General features: G+C 51.1%; 2 protein-coding genes across 8 annotated transcripts; one reads left to right on the top strand and one right to left on the bottom strand.

Moving 5' to 3' along the window:
- Nucleotides 1–269: 269 nt before the first annotated feature.
- Nucleotides 270–4,533, top strand: LOC100384451 (uncharacterized). Of its 2 annotated transcripts, NM_001176987.2 has the most exons (8): nt 1,404–1,938; nt 2,368–2,435; nt 2,581–2,669; nt 2,760–2,925; nt 3,029–3,318; nt 3,442–3,646; nt 3,762–3,916; nt 4,028–4,529. In NM_001176987.2, the coding sequence occupies exons 1-8, from the start codon at nt 1,662–1,664 to the stop codon at nt 4,269–4,271; spliced, it is 1,494 nt and encodes a 497-aa protein (NP_001170458.2). In that variant the 5' UTR covers nt 1,404–1,661; the 3' UTR covers nt 4,272–4,529. The 2 variants fall into 2 exon arrangements, with proteins under 2 accessions (XP_023156327.1, NP_001170458.2); XM_023300559.2 differs by having other exon boundaries at nt 270–1,938; nt 2,581–2,925; nt 4,028–4,533.
- Nucleotides 4,534–6,452: 1,919 nt separating this feature from the next.
- LOC100191909 (uncharacterized) lies at nt 6,453–14,262 on the bottom strand. Of its 6 annotated transcripts, none has more exons than XM_008652596.2 (12): nt 13,525–14,260; nt 13,296–13,406; nt 12,417–12,704; nt 11,519–11,719; nt 9,061–9,187; nt 8,894–8,963; nt 8,708–8,803; nt 8,557–8,595; nt 8,241–8,451; nt 8,004–8,145; nt 7,360–7,492; nt 6,453–7,036 (listed from the first exon to the last, which is right to left on the bottom strand). In XM_008652596.2, exons 1-12 carry the CDS (start codon nt 13,535–13,537, stop codon nt 6,923–6,925), a joined length of 1,545 nt encoding a protein of 514 aa, XP_008650818.1. In that variant the 5' UTR covers nt 13,538–14,260; the 3' UTR covers nt 6,453–6,922. The 6 variants fall into 6 exon arrangements, with proteins under 6 accessions (XP_008650818.1, XP_008650819.1, XP_020395878.1 ...); NM_001350318.1 differs by having other exon boundaries at nt 6,521–7,036; nt 11,519–11,722; nt 13,525–13,876; XM_008652597.3 differs by lacking the exon at nt 8,557–8,595 and having other exon boundaries at nt 6,457–7,036; nt 11,519–11,722; nt 13,525–14,262.
- Between the last annotated feature and the right edge of the window lie 8,175 nt (nt 14,263–22,437).

Genomic DNA, 22,437 nt, shown 5'->3' with positions numbered 1-22,437 from the left:
TTATAGAAGAAGGAGAAAAAACATTAATATCTGCGAGACCAAATCAATACCAGCACTAGACGCATCATGAAATAACGTTGCATAATATGCTTATTTTGGTGTTGTAAACGATCTTACCATCTCCCATAAAGTTGGTCAAGTACAATATAGTTTGGCATAGTTCTAAGAAATGGTTTTATTTTTAGGGAGGAGATAGTAACAGTGAAAAGCACCGTCTCTTCTTCGCAGAAACGGCACTCTAGGTGGTAGAGCTCGCTTGAAGGGTGGCTACCAACGGGGAGAGTGGGGGAGCAAGAGCGCGCGTGTCAGGTTCATCCTGTACTGACTCATCAGTTCACGCCTTGCCATGTCTGATCGTGTCCTAGACGATAATAAGTCGACAGGTTCAGGCTAGGTTAGACAGCTGCTCCCAGAAGTGTTTGTTTGACAGAAGAAAACCTTACGTGTCAATTGTGACGACCGCGTGCCAGCTGCTTATGCAAGTATAACCCTGATAATCAGACAAGTTTTCTGTTGAAGACGATACCAGAATCTTACCGCTATTGCTCCAACCCAGTGCCAGTTTGGTAGCACGCCAAATGTGATGCCGTTGCGAGAAGAAGAGCAATCTCGCAGCGATTGGTCCAGAGCAAACATTCCTCTCCCTATACGCAAAGCGATGCCTGGCTCCAGCCAGGGGTGGCTCACTGGCCTTTCTCAAGCTGAAGACGATGAGGCCCCCCTCGGTTTTTGGATGGCTCCATGGGATCCATGCACAGAAGCAGCCCCACGGACATTCCGGCTGTCATCCACTCCTTTTTTTTTAACTTTCCCATTTGTGGCATCTTATTTCTCTTTGGCACTTGGCAGGCCAGAACATTCAAAAGTGCCGTGCGGGTCATAGCCTAATCCTGCCCCACATGCCAGTGTCACTAGTTGCAGATGACCCGTTTTTTCTCTGATATATCTCCAGTCTCATATATCTCAGTCTATCTTATATATAAGCCGGAATTTTTATTAGCAATCTCAAAATCTTCTGGCAGCACAAACCGACGTTAACAGACTTTTTCTTTGTTGAGAACCTATCTTTACAATATACATCTTTTAAATTTAAAACATTTATCTTTTAGATATTAGCACTACACTAGTTAATGCTTTAAAATTGGGTTCGGACAAAACTAGATGCACTCGACTCGCATCTGTAGTTGTCCAATGCGCGTGCTGAAGTCAAACCGGAGGCTTCCTGCACCGAGTCCATGTCCACTGTTCCCCCGACATACAGACCCCGCACATTGGTTTTCCCCTCACAGGCCCGTAGCCTCTGCCCACGCAGGGTCTCAGGCCTCCCTCTCGGCTCTTGCACACGGACAGGCCCCGTGCGCGTACAAATAAGCCAAGCTGGGCGGCCATCCACACGGGCGCGAACTTGACACGCGCCCCCTGCCCCGCCGCCGCAGTTCTCACCTCTCACGGCCACGCCGGCACGTCCGCTCGCGCGCACACTGTTTTTTTTTTCTTGGTAAGGGCCGGCGGCCGGGCCGATAATCGTAAAGGAAGGCGAGGCAATACACCCACCGAGAGAGAAGAACTAAGCTTTGGACACGGAAGATCGCAAGAGCCTCAACCACACTATTCAGGTGGCCTAGGACTCTACGAGGGACGTTCGTCGTGCCTCGGATGAGATGGGTGGCGGCGGCGGAGGAGGAGGAGGCGGGAAGTCCGAGAAGGCGCGGCGTTCGTCGGCGCGGGTGAGGTTGTGGGTCGCGCGCGCCAGCACCGTGCTGCTCTGGACGTGCCTCGTCCAGCTCGCGGCCTACCGGGAGCTCTGGGCGCCCAGCGTGCTCTCCAGGTGGCCTGGCTGCCTCAACCAGCCGCACGTCGTGCAGAGGCCATCGGAGCGTGTGGCGGACGCCGGCCAGACGCAGGCAGCGCGCGCTTTGGTGGTGCTCCCACCCAAAAGTAAGTTGGTGGCTTCTTGGTTCATGTTTTTTTTTTGTTTTTGGAATCAAGCTTCTCTTCTTCCATTGGTCAGGAATTTCTTGGTTCTGTCCTTCCCCTTTGAGAACTTTCGGTGTGAGTCGTTTCTCCCTTCTTACCGCGAAGAGATCATCTTCTCCCCACAACCTCCCCCCTCAGTGAACTTTGAATTGTCTAATCTTTCTCATTTCAGTTGCAGTGTACGTATTCGATGTAGGTTATTTCTAGTCCAATTCAATTCTGTGTTCGCTTTGTCTAGTCACCGGCCAATTTATTTGCCGGCCTAGCTCTGCAGATTAATTCCATTTGACCGCTCCATGTATTTTTCATGACTTCATGTACCTACGCATTACGTCAAGGCACCAGTAAAAGCATGGACGATCGTTTGATTTTTACCAATACTACGTGCAGGAATCTACAGGAACAACGGCTATCTGATGGTCTCCTGCAACGGCGGGCTTAACCAGATGCGAGCAGCAGTAAGCACTGTGTATCGAAATCTAAATACAATTGTCACAAGTTACATCTATGAATGTCTGCCATCGTTAAGCTTTATAATGTGTCTGATACTGAAAATTCAGGCCTCAAGGTTCCACCTATTTCTTGTTGTTGTTGTTGAGACAGATTTGTGACATGGTAACCATCGCAAGGTATCTGAACGTTACTCTCATCGTACCGGAGTTGGATAAGGCTTCATTTTGGGCTGATCCCAGGTACTATTTTCCTTTCTTTCTTTCTATACCGATTCTCTTTTCTGTTCCCTTTCTAAAAAGAACCGTTTTCTTCGGTTTATTCTTTCGCAGCGATTTCCAAGACATATTTGACGTGGACTACTTCATAGCGTCGCTGAGAGACGAGGTCCGGATCCTGAAGCAGCTGCCTCCGAGGCTCAAGAGAAGAGTGGAGATGGGATCCCTCCGGTCCCTGCCACCAGTCAGCTGGTCCGACATCGGCTACTACCGCCGTCAGGTTCGGTCGCGTCCTCCTTAACATCGCGAGCTGAAACCGAATCCGAAACCAGGTGAAGACTGTTTGTTTCATTGGGTGGTGTGGTGGTGGGGAAAAAAAACAGATTCTGCCTCTGGTAAAGAAGTACAAGGTCGTTCACCTGAACAGGACGGATGCCCGGCTCGCGAACAACGGCCTGCCCGTGGAGATGCAGAGACTGCGGTGTCGCGTCAACTACAATGCCCTGAGATTTACCCCTGAAATCGAGGATCTGGGCAGACGCCTGGTTCGAGCTCTTCGCCGGAACGGGCCCTTTGTGGTCCTTCACTTGCGGTATGAGATGGACATGCTTGCCTTCTCCGGATGCACGCACGGTTGCAGCAGCATGGAGGCTCAAGAGCTCACGAAGATGAGGTAGAGCTACATCGTCCTCGTGACGTCCCCCTCCCCAAGATTTCCCCAGGGTGTGTTTTTCATAACCTATTTTTGTGTGCAAAATAAAAAAAATATAAAAAATTGTATTTTGATCTTTTATAGATATGCCTACCCATGGTGGAAGGAGAAAGTGATCGACTCGGACGCCAAGAGGAAAGACGGGCTGTGTCCGTTAACGCCGGAGGAGACCGCGCTGGTGCTGCAGGCGCTCGGCATTGACCGCGGCTACCAGATCTACATTGCCGCAGGCGAAATATACGGCGGGCAGAGAAGAATGGCTGCGCTCACCTCGGCTTATCCCAACGTGGTCAGTTCTTCACCGCCACCATGCATCGACGCTAGCTAGCTCTCAGCGCGTCCTAATGTTTGTCATGGCTGGGTTCCTAAAAGTATCTAGTTCTGTGGCGTGGACGAGCGAGCAGGTTAGAAAGGAGACGCTGTTGCCTTGGGAAGTCGGCCTGTTCCAGAACCACTCCTCCCAGATGGCTGCGCTGGACTACATGGTGTCCCTGGAGAGCGATGTCTTCATACCCACCTACGACGGCAACATGGCCAAGGTCGTAGAAGGCCATCGCAGGTAGGTACTGTGTGAGACTGAGACTCAGACTGAGGTGCCACGGCATAGCTCTCGATAAAAAAACGGTGCTGCTGACGGGAACACACGCACGTCCTGTTCTTGCGAGCGCAGGTACCTGGGGTTTCGGAAGACGGTGCTGCTGGACCGGAGGCGTATCGTCGAGCTCGTCGACGAGTACAGGAACGGCACGTTGCGCTGGACCGACTTCTCGTCTGCCGTCATGGCGTCGCACACCAGCCGCATGGGCGAACCGTCCAGGAGGCAGACGGTTCCTGACAGACCCAAGGAAGAGGACTACTTCTACGCGAACCCGCACGAGTGCCTGCACCAGCCGGAAGATGTCTCCGCCTTGTGATACCCGCGCTCCCGCGGTACAATACAGTACAGTGGATGATGCGCGGGCTTTCGGAGTCCAGAACCACATGTATATGTAATAGACTAATAGCGCATTCGACAGCGTTGCGTTGGCAGAGGGTAAACGTAAACGGACGAGGAGGGCCTCGCGTTCGGTCCGGTTGAACGAGCATGTGAGTTAGGATTCGGTACACAGATTCATGGAACGGTGGTTCGCCGATTCTTTTTTCTGTTCAGAATAAGCAGACCCTTTCGTTGTTGTTCTTGTGTACAGCAGACGAAGTCGTGAAGATAATAACAACAGCAGCAGAATCGTCGTGAAAAAGTCGTTGGAGTAGACTGGTAGAGGTGATTGACTTTGAGACGGAGGTATATCTGTTTGCATCCGTACGTGATGGCAGTGCCTGAAACACACCGCAACCGTCCTGTTTCTCCTCGAGCGATATATATATATATGTGTACGGAGGCACATGTATGCGCGCGCTGCTGGGATTTCAACCCGCTATCTTGTAGGCCTTTCAACGGTTCCCGCCGACCTCCCCTCCCCTACCCCTCTAGCAATTTAGGGTGACGCGTGAGCGCGTCACCTGCAACGGCGCGCTAAACGGCCCTCTACCTGGTACAGTGTAAGAGCATCTCTAAGATACTCTTTATTTTTGACTCTCTATTTGTCTCTCCATAAATATTAAACTGTGTATATAATACCTCATTCCAACAGACTCTCTAAAATACAATTTAGCTTGGCTAGCGAGAGTTGCTAGCTAAATTTGGCTAGTGAGGGAGTTAATTTAGAGAGTCAGATATCTTAGCAAGTTAAATGACTACTCTGTTGGAGAGCTATTATGCTATTAAGTAGCTAAAATTTAGCTTGACAAGCTATTTAGCTAACCTCTTGGAGATGCTCTAAGGGGGCAACCTTCTCTCTCCACAGATATGTGGGCAGTCGCCGTCTTTCTCTTGCACTGTTCGCCGTTGTTTTATGTGCACTTGAGTGTTTCTTAGTTGGTAAAAAATAAGAATAGATGATGAATAGATATGAAAAATGATATTTTATGATTACAGTTCGGACTATCTTGTACACTGTGTTCTTCGGTTGCACTAGGATCAGGAGAAGAGATTAGGGAAGATTAAAAATCCTTTTACTCAGTTCTGACTAGCAAAAGGATCTAGATCTCTTCGAATTCTGTTGAATCCATTCCTGACCGGACAAGCACCTGGGCTCTTCTTCTTCCACCGCGGTGGCCTGAAGCCCAACAAGTGCTCTGGTACGCACAAGAGGAGTACGTGACAAGTACATAGGGGGTAGCATGTGCCGACGCGACTTTGATAGGCTGCCCTAGCTTGGAAGCCGCCATCGTCGTCTCTTGGGACTCAAGCCACCGGTCTGTGCTGTGTGCACGCAACAGCACACGTGCAGCAGCGGGGCGCGTACCGGTAGTACATGCGCCGTCGTCAGCGTCGGAATGACGAGTGATCGGTCCGTGCGCAGAGAGTTTTTTTGTCGCTACATACATACAGCGCTCGTGGTGGCATGGCACGGCGCTCGTAGCGTGAGCAGTGACAGCGTCGGCGTACCTGCATCTGAACGCGAGATCGCCTTGCCCCCACGCCGGCGTGCGAGTTTGATCCCTCATGGGTGGGAGGTGGTTCGGTCAGCGCTTTGTCGGGGCCCCATGCATCTCCAACTCCAAGCCGCCGTGCAGTTTTCGCAGTGCCGATCGAGCGGCGCATGATCGCGACGGGGTACCAGTCTCTACTCGCAAAGTCGCATGTCTGTCTCAGGCAGGCGTGCTGAGTCCACCAAAATCCAACCAGTTGGCATCACCATTAGTGATCGAATCACTATAGTCTATAGCCAACTGCCCCGGTGTATCGCAGTAAAATACTGGTGATGCGTTGCTTGGTCGCGCCACGCAGTGCGTGGGCTTGACGACTATAAAACACCTGATGGTATATTGCACCGCAGGCCGCAGCAGCCACTAGTCCGCCCCACTACCAAAAAGCTAGCCTTATCCTCGCTTGGTCAAATCATCACCCCTCGCAACATTTGGCATTAGTGACCCCGATCGTATCTCGACTCGGGCTCCATACGTCTCCCACGCTTGCCGCCGCCGCTGCGACGGGATCCGTCCACGAATTCCCACACATTCTCACATAGTAAACCGTTGGACAAACAAGCACACAACTGACGAACAGTTCACTGAGACGGCGGGGCAATTACACTCCCAGCATAACAGAACACCGTACATAAAGTAACCCAACAACTCGACTAGCCAGTGGTCTGGCAGAGTTGATTGTTGGGCATCATCACATATCTTACAGGTGGCTACAGGTCTACAACACGGAGATGTGTCAAGGAGGGGGAAGCTTCTCACATTGAATGGAAGCCTGTGTACAAGAGCGGCTTCACAATCCGCGATGAAAAGCTCCACGGTTCCTCTTCTCTACGTAAACAATGGGATGGCGGGCGCGGGGGTGATCGAATCAAAGAATACGCCGGAGGTCTCAGCTTGTCACCAAGCACAGCACACAATGTACAGCCAGCCAGCCAATCCACGAGCCTCCCCGTTGGCTGGGAGGGAAAAGAAGAATGTCACCAATCCGTCATCCGTCCGTCCGTCGGTCGGGGAGCGAGGTGAGGGAGAGCGGCCATCAGCTGTTGCTCCGTTTATGCCGCTTTGTTGCGTGAGAGAGGCAGTCGGCACCGGCACCCGACAGCGTCAACTGATGCCCTAATTCGTTGCTAGATGCCGGATCAGCTGGTTCCTGCGCCGGATTCAAGTCCCATGTCAAAATCATAAATCAGCGTGGACGAATGATGCAGATGCAAAATGTTCAGAGCTTCCAGATGCCTGTGAGATGATATTTCAGAGCTTCCACCGCTTGTACAGAACACTGCTAAAGACTCACAAGTTATATGCATATATCAAGTACTAAGCAGGCACATATTTCCATCGTAAAAAAACCATGCCCATTTTTTAATTGTGAAAAGGCCGTTGCGTATTTCCCATCTCAAACCTAAAATGAGTCGTCTTGCTGGAATGCTATCTTCTAAATGAACACCTGTTCATATGGTCGGGGTACTGTACCTTGGAGTTGCTGGATACACCAGCAGCGGGTCTCTTGGCGGCACGCTTTCCCATGTTGATCTGCACAGAGATGTTGGCTTGGGACAAATCTACACCTGAGCTTTGAAGGGCATGAGTCAACGAGTTAAGCAACCTGTCCCAAATAAAAGAAAAGATGTATCAACATACATTTATCTTCGGCGAAGATAACAAATCATTAGCTGCCCATGCCCAAACACAAAGTGCTTTCTGAGCTAATATTCTGAAAGAACCAAGGTACAAAGAGAAATAGCAAGAAATTTATGGTGGGAAAACCTAATGGTGGACCCACTAAACAGGAAAAAAAAGACTTAACAATAAGAATGAGAGCTTATGAGAGAAAAGTAGTAGTCTGTTGGGTTATGTTGTTTAGGACAAGATTTAGTCAAACCTTAAAAAAATCAAACTTTTAAATCGATTAGTTTGAAAATATGCAAGTTATATGTGTATAATTGTATTGACAAATACTAGCAAAATATCATAAATTTTAAGGATTAAGGCTAAGAACATGTTGCCAAGAAAAATTTTGTACTCAAAGATATGCACCAATGACTATGCATAATCAAATGTGGCAAGCATTTTTGAACGGAATGAGCAAAATATAACTCATATTCTTTGCGACTTACTCTTGGGAATAGTTACTGGACACTCTGATTGTTCCTTCATCAATCACCAACTGCTGGTTGTTAAGCGTCTCACTGTTCACTGCAGAGTCATCCACAGGGGACGGACCAGTCCATTGAGGTTGGGACTGAGACATAGCATTATCTGCATATAAAGAAGACTCATAAGTAACCAGTGGCGCTTCTAGTTTCAAGCACTTCTGAGAATATTGCTAAAATCATGTGGACCATCGATCATACTTGTAAAATTCGCCGTAGTTTCTGCTGATCTGTAGCATCCGCTAGCCATGTGGTCGGTTTCTACCTGATCCTGTGCCCCTGATGCAGCTGCAGATGTCACTATGTTGTGATTATCATCAAGTTTCCCAGTGAAATTAGATCCAGGGGAGGATCCATTTCTCATGAAATGTGAAGGGTCAGGCGGGGAATCTCCTGAGATTTGGCCTTTACTCTGCAGCACAAGGATAACAAGAATGCATAAGATGTTGGTCGGAAATTATTGATACATCATTAATGATTCAGTAAGGCAAATGCATTGTTAGCAACAAACACTTGCCTGTGCATTTTTCCAGAATGATCGAAAATACATATTTGACTGCAAAAATGTATAACTACATTCAGACACAGACAATCAAGAATTGGCTGTTCCTTCCCTGACAGCAGTAGCAACTAGCAAGCATTGGAGCTCTGGAGAAAGAAGCAATTACCCATGGAAGCATCTTTGCATTTTCTTGGTTCCATTCTGGAAATGTTGCCTCATATTTTTGCACCTTCTCTTGCAAAAACCGTATATATTCAATAACCTGCATAAGAAAGGATGGCACGAAGGAATCATGTGTTAATCAATTGAGAAAATTTTCTTCGATAAAACAGGAAACCTGTTGAAACCTTACCTCCAAGAGAAATGTTGCTTTGTCTCTCTTTTGATCACTGTGTGGCAACAGCTCCCTAAGTATCTGAAACCTGTAGGAATGATGTGGAGTAATATAAAAACACAGTCCATAGAGGTCAACTTATTTGAGGCCTTATAATTGGTCATTAAATTACTGCATCAAGGCACCTATCATTGATCTTGCTGCGTCTGCGCTGCTCTGTGGCCGAGTGTTTTGACCGCGGTGTGTTTGGCCGCTGATCCGTACCACCATCGCTGCAGCTCCCACCCTTCCGGTCCACCCTTACTGTCAAATCTGTTGACACAAACACTATCCGTTAGTACAAAACATTGCAGAGAATGACATGTGAGCCCCTTCTTACTCCAATTAAATTAAAGTGCACAACTTTTTGTGAAGCAAAATTTCCATAGTATACCATGCTCATTTGATGATATGAGTGCCCTACCATGGTTGTGTTATGGCAAGGAGGGATACACGAGAATCCATTATGAGGCTGGGACACCAAAGGAAAGAATTATGGGATATGACCTAGTTTGCCTCATGTTAAATTAAAACATTACATATGCTCCCTCAGCAAGAATGATGGAAGAAAAGAGCATTCAAAAAATTCTTATCCGCCTCCACTCTCAAATGGAGTTGGAGAAAGAAGATTAAGCAAGGCAAAAATCTCAGCAGCCCTAGGATGTGAATGATCCCCTGCATGGAAGGAGTGCATCTCTCCATTAATATCAATGGAGCTCCACCCTGTTGCCTTGCTAATGCCCCTCTCTCTCATGGACACCCTGACACCAGCAACATGGCTCCACATCCCGGCAGATGCATACAGGTTTGCAAGCTGCACATAATGCCCTGCGTTGGAATGCTCCAGCTCAAAAATATGCTGCGCAGCGCACTCAGCCAACGCCATGTCTGAGCGCCCATGCATCCTGCAACCATGAAGCAACGCACCCCACACACTCATTTCTGGCTTGATGGGCATGTCCATTATAAACCGGTAAGCCCTATCAAGATGACCAGCACGAGCAAGCAGGTCCACTATGCAGGCATAATGCTGGTGCCGGGGCTCAATTCCATAGTCACGTTTCATTGAATGGAAGTAGCTCCACCCTTCATCCACAGCACCGGCATGGTTGCAAGCTGACAGGAGGCCCAGGAATGTCACATCATTCGGTTTCACCCCAGCATGCTTCATGTCATCGAACAGGGCAACAGCCTCCTTGACATGACCATGCACCCCGTAACCACCAATCAAAGCACTCCAAACGACCACATCCCGCTCCTGCACGTCCATACGTTCAAAGACTGTATGTGCACGGGCGATGCTCCCTGCCTTGGAATACATGTCGATGAGCGCTGTGTTAACAAGCACATCATCCCTGTACTTGCTGCCTTGGACATAGCAATCCATCCATTCTGCAAGTTCTACGGATCCAAGCTGAGCACAAGCCACGATCACCGATCGCAAAGTGACAGAGTCAGGGGTCATGCTCCTTGCAACCTTCCTCGTCTGCTTGAAAAGTTGCACGGCTTCATTGGCAAGTCCATTCTTAGAATAACCTGATATCATGGCGTTCCAAAGGACCACATTCACCCGTGGGGTTGGCACCCTGTCAAAGAGTGTCCTAGCAGACACGATGCACCCAAACTTAGCATACATGGCTGTCAGAGTAATTATCACATCTAGTTCATTGTCAAAGCCACTCTTGACCACTAAGGCATGGGCTGCTGTGGCACCAGGAAAGTCATCGAGCTCCATATAGGCTTTGAGGACGGATATGAGCAACACAAAGTCAGGGCACACCTCACTGTGCATCATTGATGCAAAATGGCGAAGCCCTTGTAAGGGGCAGCCGTTCTGCACAAGTCCCGATATTAGCGAAGTCCATGTGACAACATCCCGGTCAGACATTCCCTCGAATACTTGGCGTGCGCTCCAGCCGTCGCCACAGGCAAAGTACATGGAGATGAGCGTGTTGTCAAGGAAACGAGCATCCACTGCGTGTGCGGCAACTCGCAACGCGTGGGCATGTGCTGCCCGGCCAGGGGCGGACTTCAGCACGTCGGCGATGGCAGGGGCGGGCGGGAGGAAGGCCGGATGGCGCGCACGTAGAGCAAGGTAGTGGCGCAGCGCGAGGGAAGGCAGGCGGAGGCGGGAGGCGAGGCGCGCTGCGGCGTGGAGGAGGTGCGGGGACAGGTGGGGAATTCGGTCGAGCAGATGGTGGGCGAGCGGGCGGAGGCAAGGGGACGCTGGGACACGGCAGGCGACGCGCAGCAGCGTAAGGGCGGCAAGGGTAGGCGAGCCGCTGAGGCGGCCGGAGACGAGGAGGTGCGCATGCAGCCGGTGGACGTGTGCCGGCTGCCACTGCCAGCCAGCGCCCGTCGCCACCAGCGCGTGCGGACTCATCCCTTCCACACCAGTCATCCTCTTCCTCACCGTTAACTCTGCTACACGAACACGGAACACTACCCCCGATGAGAACAAGGACGGGGCGTCTTTAAAAAAATTGAAAAAGGAATGGGCGGAAACCGTCAAATATCTAGATAAAAAACCGAGGTTTGTATCGTCGCTGGAGTCGAGAGCAACACGAGGAGGAATTTCGCATAGATTCAGCGGAATTGAGGTACCTTGGAGCGAAGAGGAGACCTCGCGGCGCGTCGTGAGGCCGTCGTCGTCGTCGAACCCCGCCCCGCCGCTGGATCTGGAGCCAGACTCCATGACGCCGCCACCGGCGCCGCCCCGGCCCTTTCTATCCGGAGGCGCCTGCTGCGGCGGCAGCCTGACCTGCCCGGCGCCGGCGAAGGGGAGCGCCCACTGCTGCTGGTGCCCTGCTGGTGGTGGTGGAGAGACCCACAACACAAGAAACACACAAAAGCGCCCGCCTTTAGCTTTTGCTACTATTTTTTTTTTATTTCGCAAACAGTTATCGAAGAATGGCGCAGGCGCCAGGCGGAAGCCGTTCGGCCCCACATGTCGGTGAGTGGTTGGGCCGGTGGCAGCTAGCGTCCGGCGTGGATGTAGCCGGCGGCTCGGCCATTAAGTGGGCCGGGCCCGGCGGGCAAGCACCTGGAGGTCACGTGGGTGGGGTGGGTCTTGCGAGCGAGACAGAGGACGGGACGTGACACGACACGAGGCTGAAGGTGCACGGCCAACATGGGCCCCAAATGGGCCCGGTCTGCTTGAAGGTGTACATGCACGGGCCACCCCACTCTCTGTAGAGTAGGGACGTACGAGTAGAGTCTCGCTCTAGCTCTCCATGCACTGTTGAGACTTGAGACAGGCACGCAAACGGCAAACCCCACGTCCCCAGAGCACGAGTAACCCATGCGACAGTGCGACCGCGGCGCCGTGTTTGTGTGGCGTGTGCATTCGCTATGTCGCTATAGACGAAACGGTGTAAGCAACTTAACAGGCCCTATATATCCTTTTCCTATTCTTCGGGGTAGATATTTTGGTACTATTTTTATGTAAATAACCCTTTAAATAACAATTTGAGAAAGAAAAATCTCTACGATGGACAAGTACCTCGCGCGCCCGGATGGAGCGTCGCGGCAGGCTGGCCCCAGAGCACGAACGGCGGCTCCGACTTGACGACGGCCGCCGGCAGCGCGACGGACACGGGCGCGGGGCTGATGCTGAAGGTGCCGACGCCGCCGGGCAGGGGCAGCGCGTGCTGGTTCGCGACGACGACCTGCTGCTGCGGCTGGTGCCTGCTCTCCGCGGCGGAAGCGGGCAGCGGCGACGGCTCCGGCGGCGCTCCCGGCTTCTGATCCAACGGCTGCAGGAAGTCGTGCGTCTTCAAGAGGAAATTACCTGTATATATATACATACGCAGTAACTTTTATTATCGGCGGTAGCCAGTGATAAGAAACTTTCCCTTACAAAACAAAAAATAGCCGTAAGAAGAACGAATGAAAATCAACACGCGATTGTTCGTATAAAAACATTTCCATGCGGCTTAAGCATGAATAAAGCCAGCCAGCCCGTGGGTCGGGTCGGGGCGGGGTGGGTGGGCCCGGACAGATGGGACGGAAGGCCGCCCGTCGACGGCTCCTTGCGTCCGACGCACACGTGATCCGCCGTTGCTTTTGGTTGTCGCTTCTTATCGCCGTCCAGCTTAAATTGCACGAAATTTATAGGGTGCTGTACTTTATTACATACTACTAGTTAAATGAACCCCAATCATCACGCGTCAGTGCGAGGAACATGCTAATTTGATTGGTTAATTAATTAGTCATTTACTACAAGCTGGCTTGCAAGGTTTTCTTCCCCGGTTTGATCCAGGCAGGAAACAAGGAATTGCAACAGGCAGATGTTATATTGCTTGCGCGGAGGTCCAACGAGAGGGAGTAGAATTGGCGTGAGAGGAAGGGAGAATGAAGGCTGCAGTGTGTGCGTGCGGACCTTGAGAAGGAGGCGGCGCCTTGGAGTCGTGTAGCAGGAGAGGAGCGTCCTTGGCGGCGGCGGCGGCGTACAGCGAGAGGAAGTCGTGCTCGTGCGTCGCCGCCTTGTTCCCTGCGCGCGGCGGAGGTTAATTTCCCCTGTGTCCGCCAATGACTCGAACGAAAGCCACGCAGCAGCACACAAGATCGACAGGCCATACATGCCCATGCGCGCGTGCTCCTGTACGTACCTTGGATGCCCATAATCGTAGCACGTCAATCGTAGCGCCCCGCCATCACTGCCTCTGGACCCGCAATTCTCTTGGGCCGGTTGGTACAGTAGCTTCCTGCTGCCTCCGCCGCCGGCCGTCGGCCGCCGACCGAACCGGAACAGGCCGCGCGCGGCGAGCAGAGGGAGTCCGCCGCTCCTGTGGGTCAGGAGACAGTTGTCACGTGACGCAGGTAGAGGTTCTCCACCTTCCTCCCTCTCCGGCTCCGACGACCTTGCCCTGGCTTCGCTTCGTCTTCTCCCTCTCCTCCTCCTCCTCCTCCTCCAGTATACTACTACTACTCACCAGCTATGGCTGCCGGTAGGCGCTCGCGAGACGCTTTATACGCCAAGCAAAGCCCCCCGTCAGTTTCCTTCGCGGCGCCCGCTCAGACAGACGCATATGTACGCAGACCCAGGCGGCGGACCAGCCCCGGCGCGCACGTGCTGGCTTCTGGTTCTGGTTAATCAACCACCGCGCCGTGCCGATGCTCTCTCTCTGCCGAGCTCCGGGGTTAATGAGTCGATTGGATTTCAGATTTGAGGGGAGGGGGTGGGCGGCGACGTGGACTGCGGACTATGGGTCACGTGACGGTTTGGAGAGGTGGGGACTGGGGAGGCACATGACAATGAGGCCGGGAATTGCGGGCATCCCGTGGATGGAGACGGCCACCGGGCCACGCATGTGCTCCAGATTCGGGCCTGGCCACTCCTGCCCCATTCATGGCTGCGAGCCTCCCCTTTCATGGCTCCATCAAAGCTTCAGGCTGTGTGTAGATAAGTTAACAGGAGAAACGATCTGGATCGTGGCGTGCCCCTACCTTTTTTCACAGGAGCGACCGACCGAGATGTGGGCACTGCAACAACAAAAGTTCGTTACTGGCCGTACAACGTTTGCGGTAACGAATATAACTAGAGTCGTCGAGGAGCCACGTCCACGGCAGCTCCTCATCGTGCCTTTTCCTAGTTCGCGGCTCAGCTTTAGTTTTTTTCCCTCTCTCTCGCTGTCGCTGCGGCGCCTCTAGCCGGCTAGCCCGCTGGCCTTTCGCTTTCCATCTTTTCGACCCGTGGTGTCGGTAAAACGGATCCGCTGAAACCGACCGCCGGAAGCATGAGCCTCCTCGCTCGGTGAAAAAAAAAGCGGCTACCAAGCTATCTGCTCCTCCGAACCCCCCACCCTTTCACCGCGCAAAAAATAAAGACCAGCAGCAGGAAGACGATGGGTATGGATCCACCGTACGCAATGCGTCCCCTCCGCCGACCGCTCGCTTCCGGGCGAATTCACCGCACGTGGCACGCCGCGCCGATCGCCCCGGATGCGCGCACGGCGGCACGTAAACTCCACGCCTCGCATCTAGGCCTGCTAATGGCAAAAAGTCCAATCCACTCCCACCCATACCCAAATCTAATTACTTTGATATCCATCCCACACCCAACCAAAAATACTATAAGAAAGTTAAACCCAACCCATCCAATAACAATATTGATCCTGTTGAGCACCAAATTGAGCGCGGAAGGCGTCAACAGATCCCAAACCAACCCGTAATTGGGTGGAAACCCAAGGAAAACCCGTGGGTTTAGCTTATTGTCTCACATCAAGCCAACTGCATACACTGATACACAGTGATAATTTTATAGGTAGTTTTAGTGACATACAAAAACATAGTTGCATACACAGTGACAAATTTGGTCAATGAACATTTAGATCTCGAGAAAATAACAAAAAACATATGTTAAGGATCCTTAATCCATCTATGTTTAAAAGAAAAATAAACAACCTCAAAAGAAAAATAAACAACCTCAAATTTGTATAACTCATCATGATGTACATTTTATATTTTGAACATTTCTTCATATGACAAACTAAAAATAAATTTGTTCATAAAACCTATATCTCTCTCGTAGTTTATGGAACTACGAGAGATATGTATAGAATTTGTGCATATTGTTAGAACTATCATGTGAGATGAACAAATGATCAAACAACCAAAATAAACTTTGTAGATCTTGAAAAGTTATAGAAGTTTGTAGTTGACAACTTTTTCATTTGAAGTCATATTTTCAACGAAAACTATGTCTGAATTTTAAAAATTTAAAATTTGAATTTTGAAAACAACCTCAAAAGAAAAAATCACCAACATGAAAGTTGTAGGTATTGAAGAGTTATTAAACTTTGTAGTTGACAATGTTTTGGTTTGAAATCATCTTGTCATGCAAAACTATGTTTGAATTTTGAAATTTGAATTTTTCAAACTACCTCGGATGAAAAACCACCAAAATAAAAGTTGTAGGTCTTGAAATGTAATGAAATTTTGTAATTGTCAACTTTTTTATTTGAAATCATCTTATCATTGAAAAATTCGTGTGAAGTTTTCAAATTTAAAATTCAAATTTTGTAAACGGCATCGGATGTAGAAACTATTAAAATAGAATTTGTAGATCTCAAAAAGTTATGCAACTTTATAGTTGGTCACATTTTCAAATAAAATGGTACTGATAAAATGGCATAGTATAGTGTGCTGTGTGTGACTAAATAAATCAAAGACTTCTCTAAACCTGAAATAAAATAGTACTGATTAGGGTGGTAGTGTGATTGGTGAATACCCATAGAAACCCATACCTATACAAATACATCTATACCCATGGGTATCAACCATTTTGACCCGCAATATAAAATAAACCCACCCAACCTGTTAATAATTAAAACACATCACAACCCACCAAAACAAAATCATTTCTTAAACCCACCTAAAATACTCATTTACATCGACCCCATTTGCAGGCCTACTCGCCTCGCATCGTGCGGTATCCGATGGAGGAGCGCGCGTGCGGCCGTACGCGTACCCAAGACCACGTCGAAACACGCCACGTTCCACGTACCACAGGAGACGCGTGCGTGCGTGCGTGCGTGCGTGGAGATGTGACCGTGTGTCGCGTGCCTGCGCTCGGTGCCGTGTGGAGGCTCGTGACGGCGAGCCCGGCCGCACGTAAAAGGCGCCGCTGGGCGATGCGTGGTCCACGACTCCACGTACGCTGGGGGCTCCAAGAGAGAGAGAGGTGGATCTGGCGGTGGTTCCGCGGGACGATCAGACTGGCAGGCAGGACGGGGCATGCACATGCGCCGCTCCAGCCCCCCTCCTCCGCCTCCAACCACCGCCCCCCGGCCGTGTTCACTGACGAAGTGTGCCCATCTGTCAACTGATGCGCATGCCCGTCTGTGTGGACTGTACAGTTGCTGTCACCTAAAGCGCGTGCATTAGAGAGTGTGGCGCGCGAATTGATGTCCGTTTGACATCCGTCGCGATTCGGACGACGGCGACAGGGCGTGCCGCGTTCGGCCGCAGCCCGCTTGTTTTCTATAGCACGCCTCGTGTATACGCAGAACACGTGTCACCACCTGCTGGCTGCTTCCTAGTGGGTGCCGGCCTAACTTGCGAGGGAGAAACGGCGTCCTCGTGCAACTTCCTGCTACACTTTGGGCGGCCTTGGCCCTACCGCCCTACGCCTATTTCTTCGCTGGGAATGGTGTTGCTGTTGGCAGGCTCCTTTTTAAGCGGTTCATGGTTTGGATGCGCTGCCTGTGGGAGAAGGGAAAGAGAGAGACCGGCGGAGACGATCGAGACCAGTCACCAGTCAGCGGCTCAGCGCGCAGCTAGCGTATGGTCACGTACGCGCGACGCGATATGCATGATCAGCTAGCTCGCTAGCACAAGGCAGACCAGGCCAGAGCGGGAGACAAGGGCCCGTGCGCGTGTGCAGAACGGGGGGGGTGGCCCGGCCGGGCCGGCCACTACGAACCCCGGCGCCCGCACCCGCCACGTCCGCGGTCCAAGCGACCAAGCGCTGCGCATGCAACCAACATCCGGCCGCGCGGGCTCGCGGCGCCGGTCGGGTGAGCGGATCGAGCGCGCGCTCGACGCGGCGGGGCCTGGCCGCCGCTCGACCGCCCCCGTCGCCTCCGCGCGCGTGCCGGGGACCATCGCTGGACGCTGGGCCTGGTACCGCTCACGTGTGCCCTGACACGCGCGCACGTGCCAACAGTGGCGGCACGTCCTGCTGCGAGATCTGCAAAAGGTGCCACGCGCAACGGCGAGGCGGCCGGGGCCGACGACGGATCAACGCCTACACGCGCGCCGGCCCCGCCCGGTGTAGGGCATGCCGCATGCATGCATGCATGGCCTGCGTCTCTGCGTTGGGGTCAGGAGGTGGGGCCTCTCTCTTTCTCTCTGCCGACTGCCGTGCGTGCTGTCGGATAAAGCCGGGCTTGATCCAGCAGTAAAAAGCCAAGCATGCACTGGCCACTGCAGTGTTACAGTAACTTCCCTGCGGGGAGCTCGTGCGACACCAGTAAAAAAGGCTCGTGGTAACTAGCAGAATGCAATCCCTGTACTACATGGGTTCACATATATTTGCATCGTACGTTGCATGTGCGGAGTACAGTGAGATTCATGTTACGTTGATCAGTCAAAGGACCAGCTGCGGCAGGAGGAACTTTTTATAAGTTATTAGTAGCGAGTAAACTACGTCAATACTGTTAATAAGCTGCTGTCTACATGAAGACCAGCTGCATGGAGCAACGGCAGCGGCATCTGCTGATCTGCGTGTCAACCAGTGTTGCAACTATTGGCGTTTATCGCAAGCATATAGAGATTCGTTACCAAGTATGTGGGCTTGCTTGTGGGCATGTGGCAATACGCCCGACTTTGTAGCAAGATGTGGTACATGCACCGATAGTTAGCGTAGCCATACACACATTTGTCACCAACAAACGTCATGACAAGAGCTCGTACTGCCACGCTAAAAGTATGTTTTCAAAGGTGTTATGGCCACGACCATCCTACCGTCACAATAGTACCATTTACCACTCAAGTTTATGCGGTGTGAGCACCTAACCTCAATCGCCCAAGTAAACCCTAAGGCTTTGTTTGGGTAAGAAGGGATTGGAGTGAATTGTAGTGTTTTAAAGGGATTGAGAGAAAAAATAGTTCATATTACACTTCAATACACCTCATACCAGCCTAATCCACTCCAATCCAAAATTACCCAAACATGCCCTAACTTGGTTATTCTAACCAGGTTAGGCCCTAACCTAGATCACCCAAGCAAACACTGACCTAGTTATCCCGACCAAAGTCAGGCCACCAAACTTAGATCGACCAAAAGCGAGAACCAGGTTGACCCCAACCACAACCGCTCTAAGCTAAATTCATCTAGGCCATATATACTAACACGATAAGACTCTCCGGCACCACATTCTAGAGGCTCCATGAATTTCTGTGTAGAGCTAACACATAAATGGCTCTCTAGCCGTTAGGGCGCACACACCTGACTTGGGCGAGCGCCGAATAAGGTAGGTATAGTTTCACGGATGATGAACACATACGTGTCCAACCACCCCAACTCTTTAGACCTACAACTTTATTTGTCATGTGTTCTAAACCACAACAATGATGCTATGTGCTGCCACCGTAATGGCGTTGGTCGTCACTTATGTCTTGATATCTTTTGACATGGATGAGAGAAGGTATACGAGTACCTATTAATCTGTTGCATAACAATCTTCATAGACAGGGTTGGTGTCTTGGTGGTAATGGCTTTTTTTGTTTATCCTGTTGTGTTATTATTAGAGCTTATGGGGTTGGTCACGCCTACTTAAGGTTGTATTTTAGGCACACTTCTGGCAGCAAGACACACTTCTCTATAGGACATGGATCGTCTCGTTGACCTTCTCGACAAAAAAATGTGATTGAGAAGGTAGGCACATATGGTGGCTATATTCTTAAGTGTAATTAGCAGTTTTGGTTACTATATTGAAAATCAGAGATAGCTAAAAGCATAACACCTGAGCATCCATGTTTGTGTATGTATATTTCAACCCTTTATATCATAAAATATATAGCTAGCAGGAATTCTTGTTTAATATAGATTTTTTTATAAAAAAAATATTTATGACCTGAGCGGTCAGAAAAATCTGTAGTAAAAATATTTGGCCTAGATACTTATCTTACTGACATATCGGGCGACATCTAGATAGGGTGAACAGCAGCAACCAGAGCTGAGAGCAGCGCAGATTGTTGCCACTTTTGCATGGGTTGTCATGTCGGGGTTGTATAATACTATATCCATTTCGGCACGAATTTTTTATTATCAAGTATCCTCTAATTCGATCGGTGGAGCTAGCTTTAGAAAGATCCATGCATGGCAGCCAATCGCACACCAACACCATCATGCGCGCACGCAGCCCAGCATCGCGGCACCCATGTGTCGCCCTCGCCCCTTTTGCTTCGCCTTTTTTTTCCCTCCACTTTCTCCGTTCACCCCCTGGTACGGTACAGTAGTACCAAAACCGAACCGTGTAAACACGTCTCTAGCTCTTGTCGTCGTCTTCTTTTCCATTTCGCCGTCGAACGGGCATGCAGTCGACGACTGTCATCTCCACCAAGCTAGATCGAATTCACCGCCGCCGCCACTGTCACAGACAGGCTTCGGACTAGGATAGATCTGGGTGCTGCAGCACATCACAGGCGATTAATAAGCTTGACACTGACTTTTCACGGGGATGTAAAATCCTGGAAGTGGAAAGGCGCGGTGATGTACTACTATATATATATGCCGAAGAGAAAAATGCATGGAGAGCCCAAAAAAAAAGGAACGACCAGTAGACTTGTAGCTGCTAGCGCTGATGATGATGCTGAGCTGAATTATTGAAATCATGCGCGCACATGCGTGCATGACGATCACAATGCTGTCTCCGTCTCTCTCTTAAAAAAACAAAGCAAATGAGGCGGCGCTAATGATTACGGCGCCGTGGGCAGGCGGACAGACAGCCCCAGCATAGATTAATTAGCAACGAGCACGCGCAAAACCCACCTGTCTGTCATGCTGGGTATTGCTTAGCAGTTGGCACAGCTGATCTGACAGCCCTCATAGCTAGCTAGCTCTCTCCCTCAACAAAGCGCTCCATGGATCCATGGAGCTAGGAAGTAGTTAGCTCGAACAAAAGCCATGCATGATGGGCTGTGGGAAGCTCTCTTCCCTTTTGTAGAGAAAACTTCCCTTTTGTAGAGAAAAAAAAACAAGCTCGCTCGATCGATCGAGCGGTGTGGAAATAAACAAAGCAGTCACATGGCAAAGTGTTTAGGCAAAAGTACTATAATTGCCCCGGCAATGTGCCAGAGAGGAAGATTCCATGGATAATTAGAAAGCGCAAAGCTTTGGCCGGCCAAGCCTCTGAGTTTTTTTTTTAAATGAAATAGTTTACAGATCGAGTACAGCAACTCCTTGTTACTGTAGTACTGTACTTACATGTGTAGCAGCACCGCGTGGCGTGGATCGGACATTCCCTCTGCGCAGGGGCCAGGGTCTGGGTCTCTCTTCCTTTTTTTTTCTGTTTAAGATAAGGAATCAGCATAGGGATCAGTAAATTAGTCTAGCCTAATGAACCACTACCCTCCCGTGTCCGGCGCAGCCACAGGGGAGGAGGAGCGCGCATGCGACATCGAGAAGAAGAAGAAAGAAATAAAATAACGAGCTCTTTTGTCTTGTAACCAATGGTGCCGGTGGATCCGCATCCCGGGCCGTCCTCTAGCCACGGCCCGTGGCGTGAATTATGTAAATCCATATGTTTTAGTCTAAAATGGTTCATATAACAGAGGAGAAAACAAAATTCGTACACTCTATCGATAAACCATGAGCTGTAACAAAAATGGTGAGTATGGCCACTAGAATTATTAATTTGGTAAATTTATACTTCGTGGTCGTTTAGCCTACTCTTATGGAGCATGGAGGAGCAGAGCTATTTTTAGCGTCGGTGGACTGGGTGGAGTGGAGCTGTCTAAAAAGGCCCCCAATGCACGTGAGAGCTGATCATCCCGCTGGCGTGTACTAACGCGCGCCGGGCCATGTGGCCGAGTGGCCGCTGGTGGCCCAGGTAGACCCATCTGCGAGGACATGGTCCCACGGGAGTTTCTTCCAGCGGCTTCCGGTTCCCCTGCTTGCGCTTTTGCAGCCCTGCGAGCTGTGCGGTGCCTGTGCACGCCCTGGTGTCCCGCTCGTATTTTAGACGCCAGTATAAAGCCAGCGAGAGAGAAAAAAACAAAGAATTCAATGAAAAGGCGCACCGGATTCCTGTGGCGGTGGACGCGTGCGGGTCCGGTTTTATCCATAAGCAAAATGTCCAACGGCATAATGTTCGCGGCAGCGGCTGCCTGACTCCCAACGTAGGCCGGGCCGCGGCGGCTCACCGTGACCACGCCATCGCCTTGATGCATGCTGAGAGTTGCGAGAGCTCGGCGCATACGTCTGGTACGACAGCGCGTCCCTACGACGCGCGCTCTCATCCGCGCCACGGAATCTGCGGGCGCCATGCCATGGACATGGACATGGACATGGATGGGGCGGCACGCCGCGACATCGCTGTCGCGCCGCGCAGGGCACGTGAACGCCTCCGCCGCCCGCCCGCCCGCCCGCTCGCGCATCACTAGCCAGCCAGTGGCCTACCCCGCGCGGCGCGGCACAGGTGTCCGTTGCGCGGTAGGCCGTAGGCCCCGTCGAGCGCGGGCGACGCCGCGCCTGGCTGGTGCCCCTATCCGGCTATCCCTATCCGTTTGGGCGGCGAAGGAAAAGGATCATTGGTCCAGACTCCAGCGGTCCAGACTCCAGGGCCGCCAGGCCTAGCAGTAGACCAGTTGTAGAGGGGGCTGCAGCACCCAGTACCCGCTGCAATCACCACGTGGGCTCGAAATTGATCGGCCCACGAATTGGTGAGCTCCTTCGTCACAGGAGGACTGGGGTCGTAGTGCACCCACGCCCTGCCCTAACTGTACACCTCGCCTCGTTCTGCATTTTTTGTTGTCTGGTTCTCGTTAATGAAGAACGTGCCCCCGACAGTTTCTGG

The sequence above is a fragment of the Zea mays genome, chromosome 7 (assembly GCF_902167145.1).
Source record: "Zea mays cultivar B73 chromosome 7, Zm-B73-REFERENCE-NAM-5.0, whole genome shotgun sequence".
NCBI classification, from domain to species: domain Eukaryota; kingdom Viridiplantae; phylum Streptophyta; class Magnoliopsida; order Poales; family Poaceae; genus Zea; species Zea mays.
Note: the sequence above shows the minus strand (reverse complement) of the source record. Positions and strands in the feature narration are given on the sequence as shown.

Coding starts and splice junctions, on each gene's coding strand:
- LOC100384451 (XM_023300559.2), top strand. CDS start 1,662: ATGGGTGGCGGCGGCGGAGGAGGAGGAGGCGGGAAGTCCGAGAAGGCG. Junction 2,436..2,580: donor TTAACCAGATGCGAGCAGCA/GTAAGCACTGTG, acceptor TTGTTGAGACAG/ATTTGTGACATGGTAACCAT. Junction 3,647..3,761: donor CCTCGGCTTATCCCAACGTG/GTCAGTTCTTCA, acceptor ACGAGCGAGCAG/GTTAGAAAGGAGACGCTGTT.
- LOC100191909 (NM_001350318.1), bottom strand. Junction 9,188..11,518: donor GGTCTCCTCTTCGCTCCAAG/GTACCTCAATTC, acceptor TTGTGTCAACAG/ATTTGACAGTAAGGGTGGAC. Junction 7,493..8,003: donor TCCAGTAACTATTCCCAAGA/GTAAGTCGCAAA, acceptor TATTTGGGACAG/GTTGCTTAACTCGTTGACTC.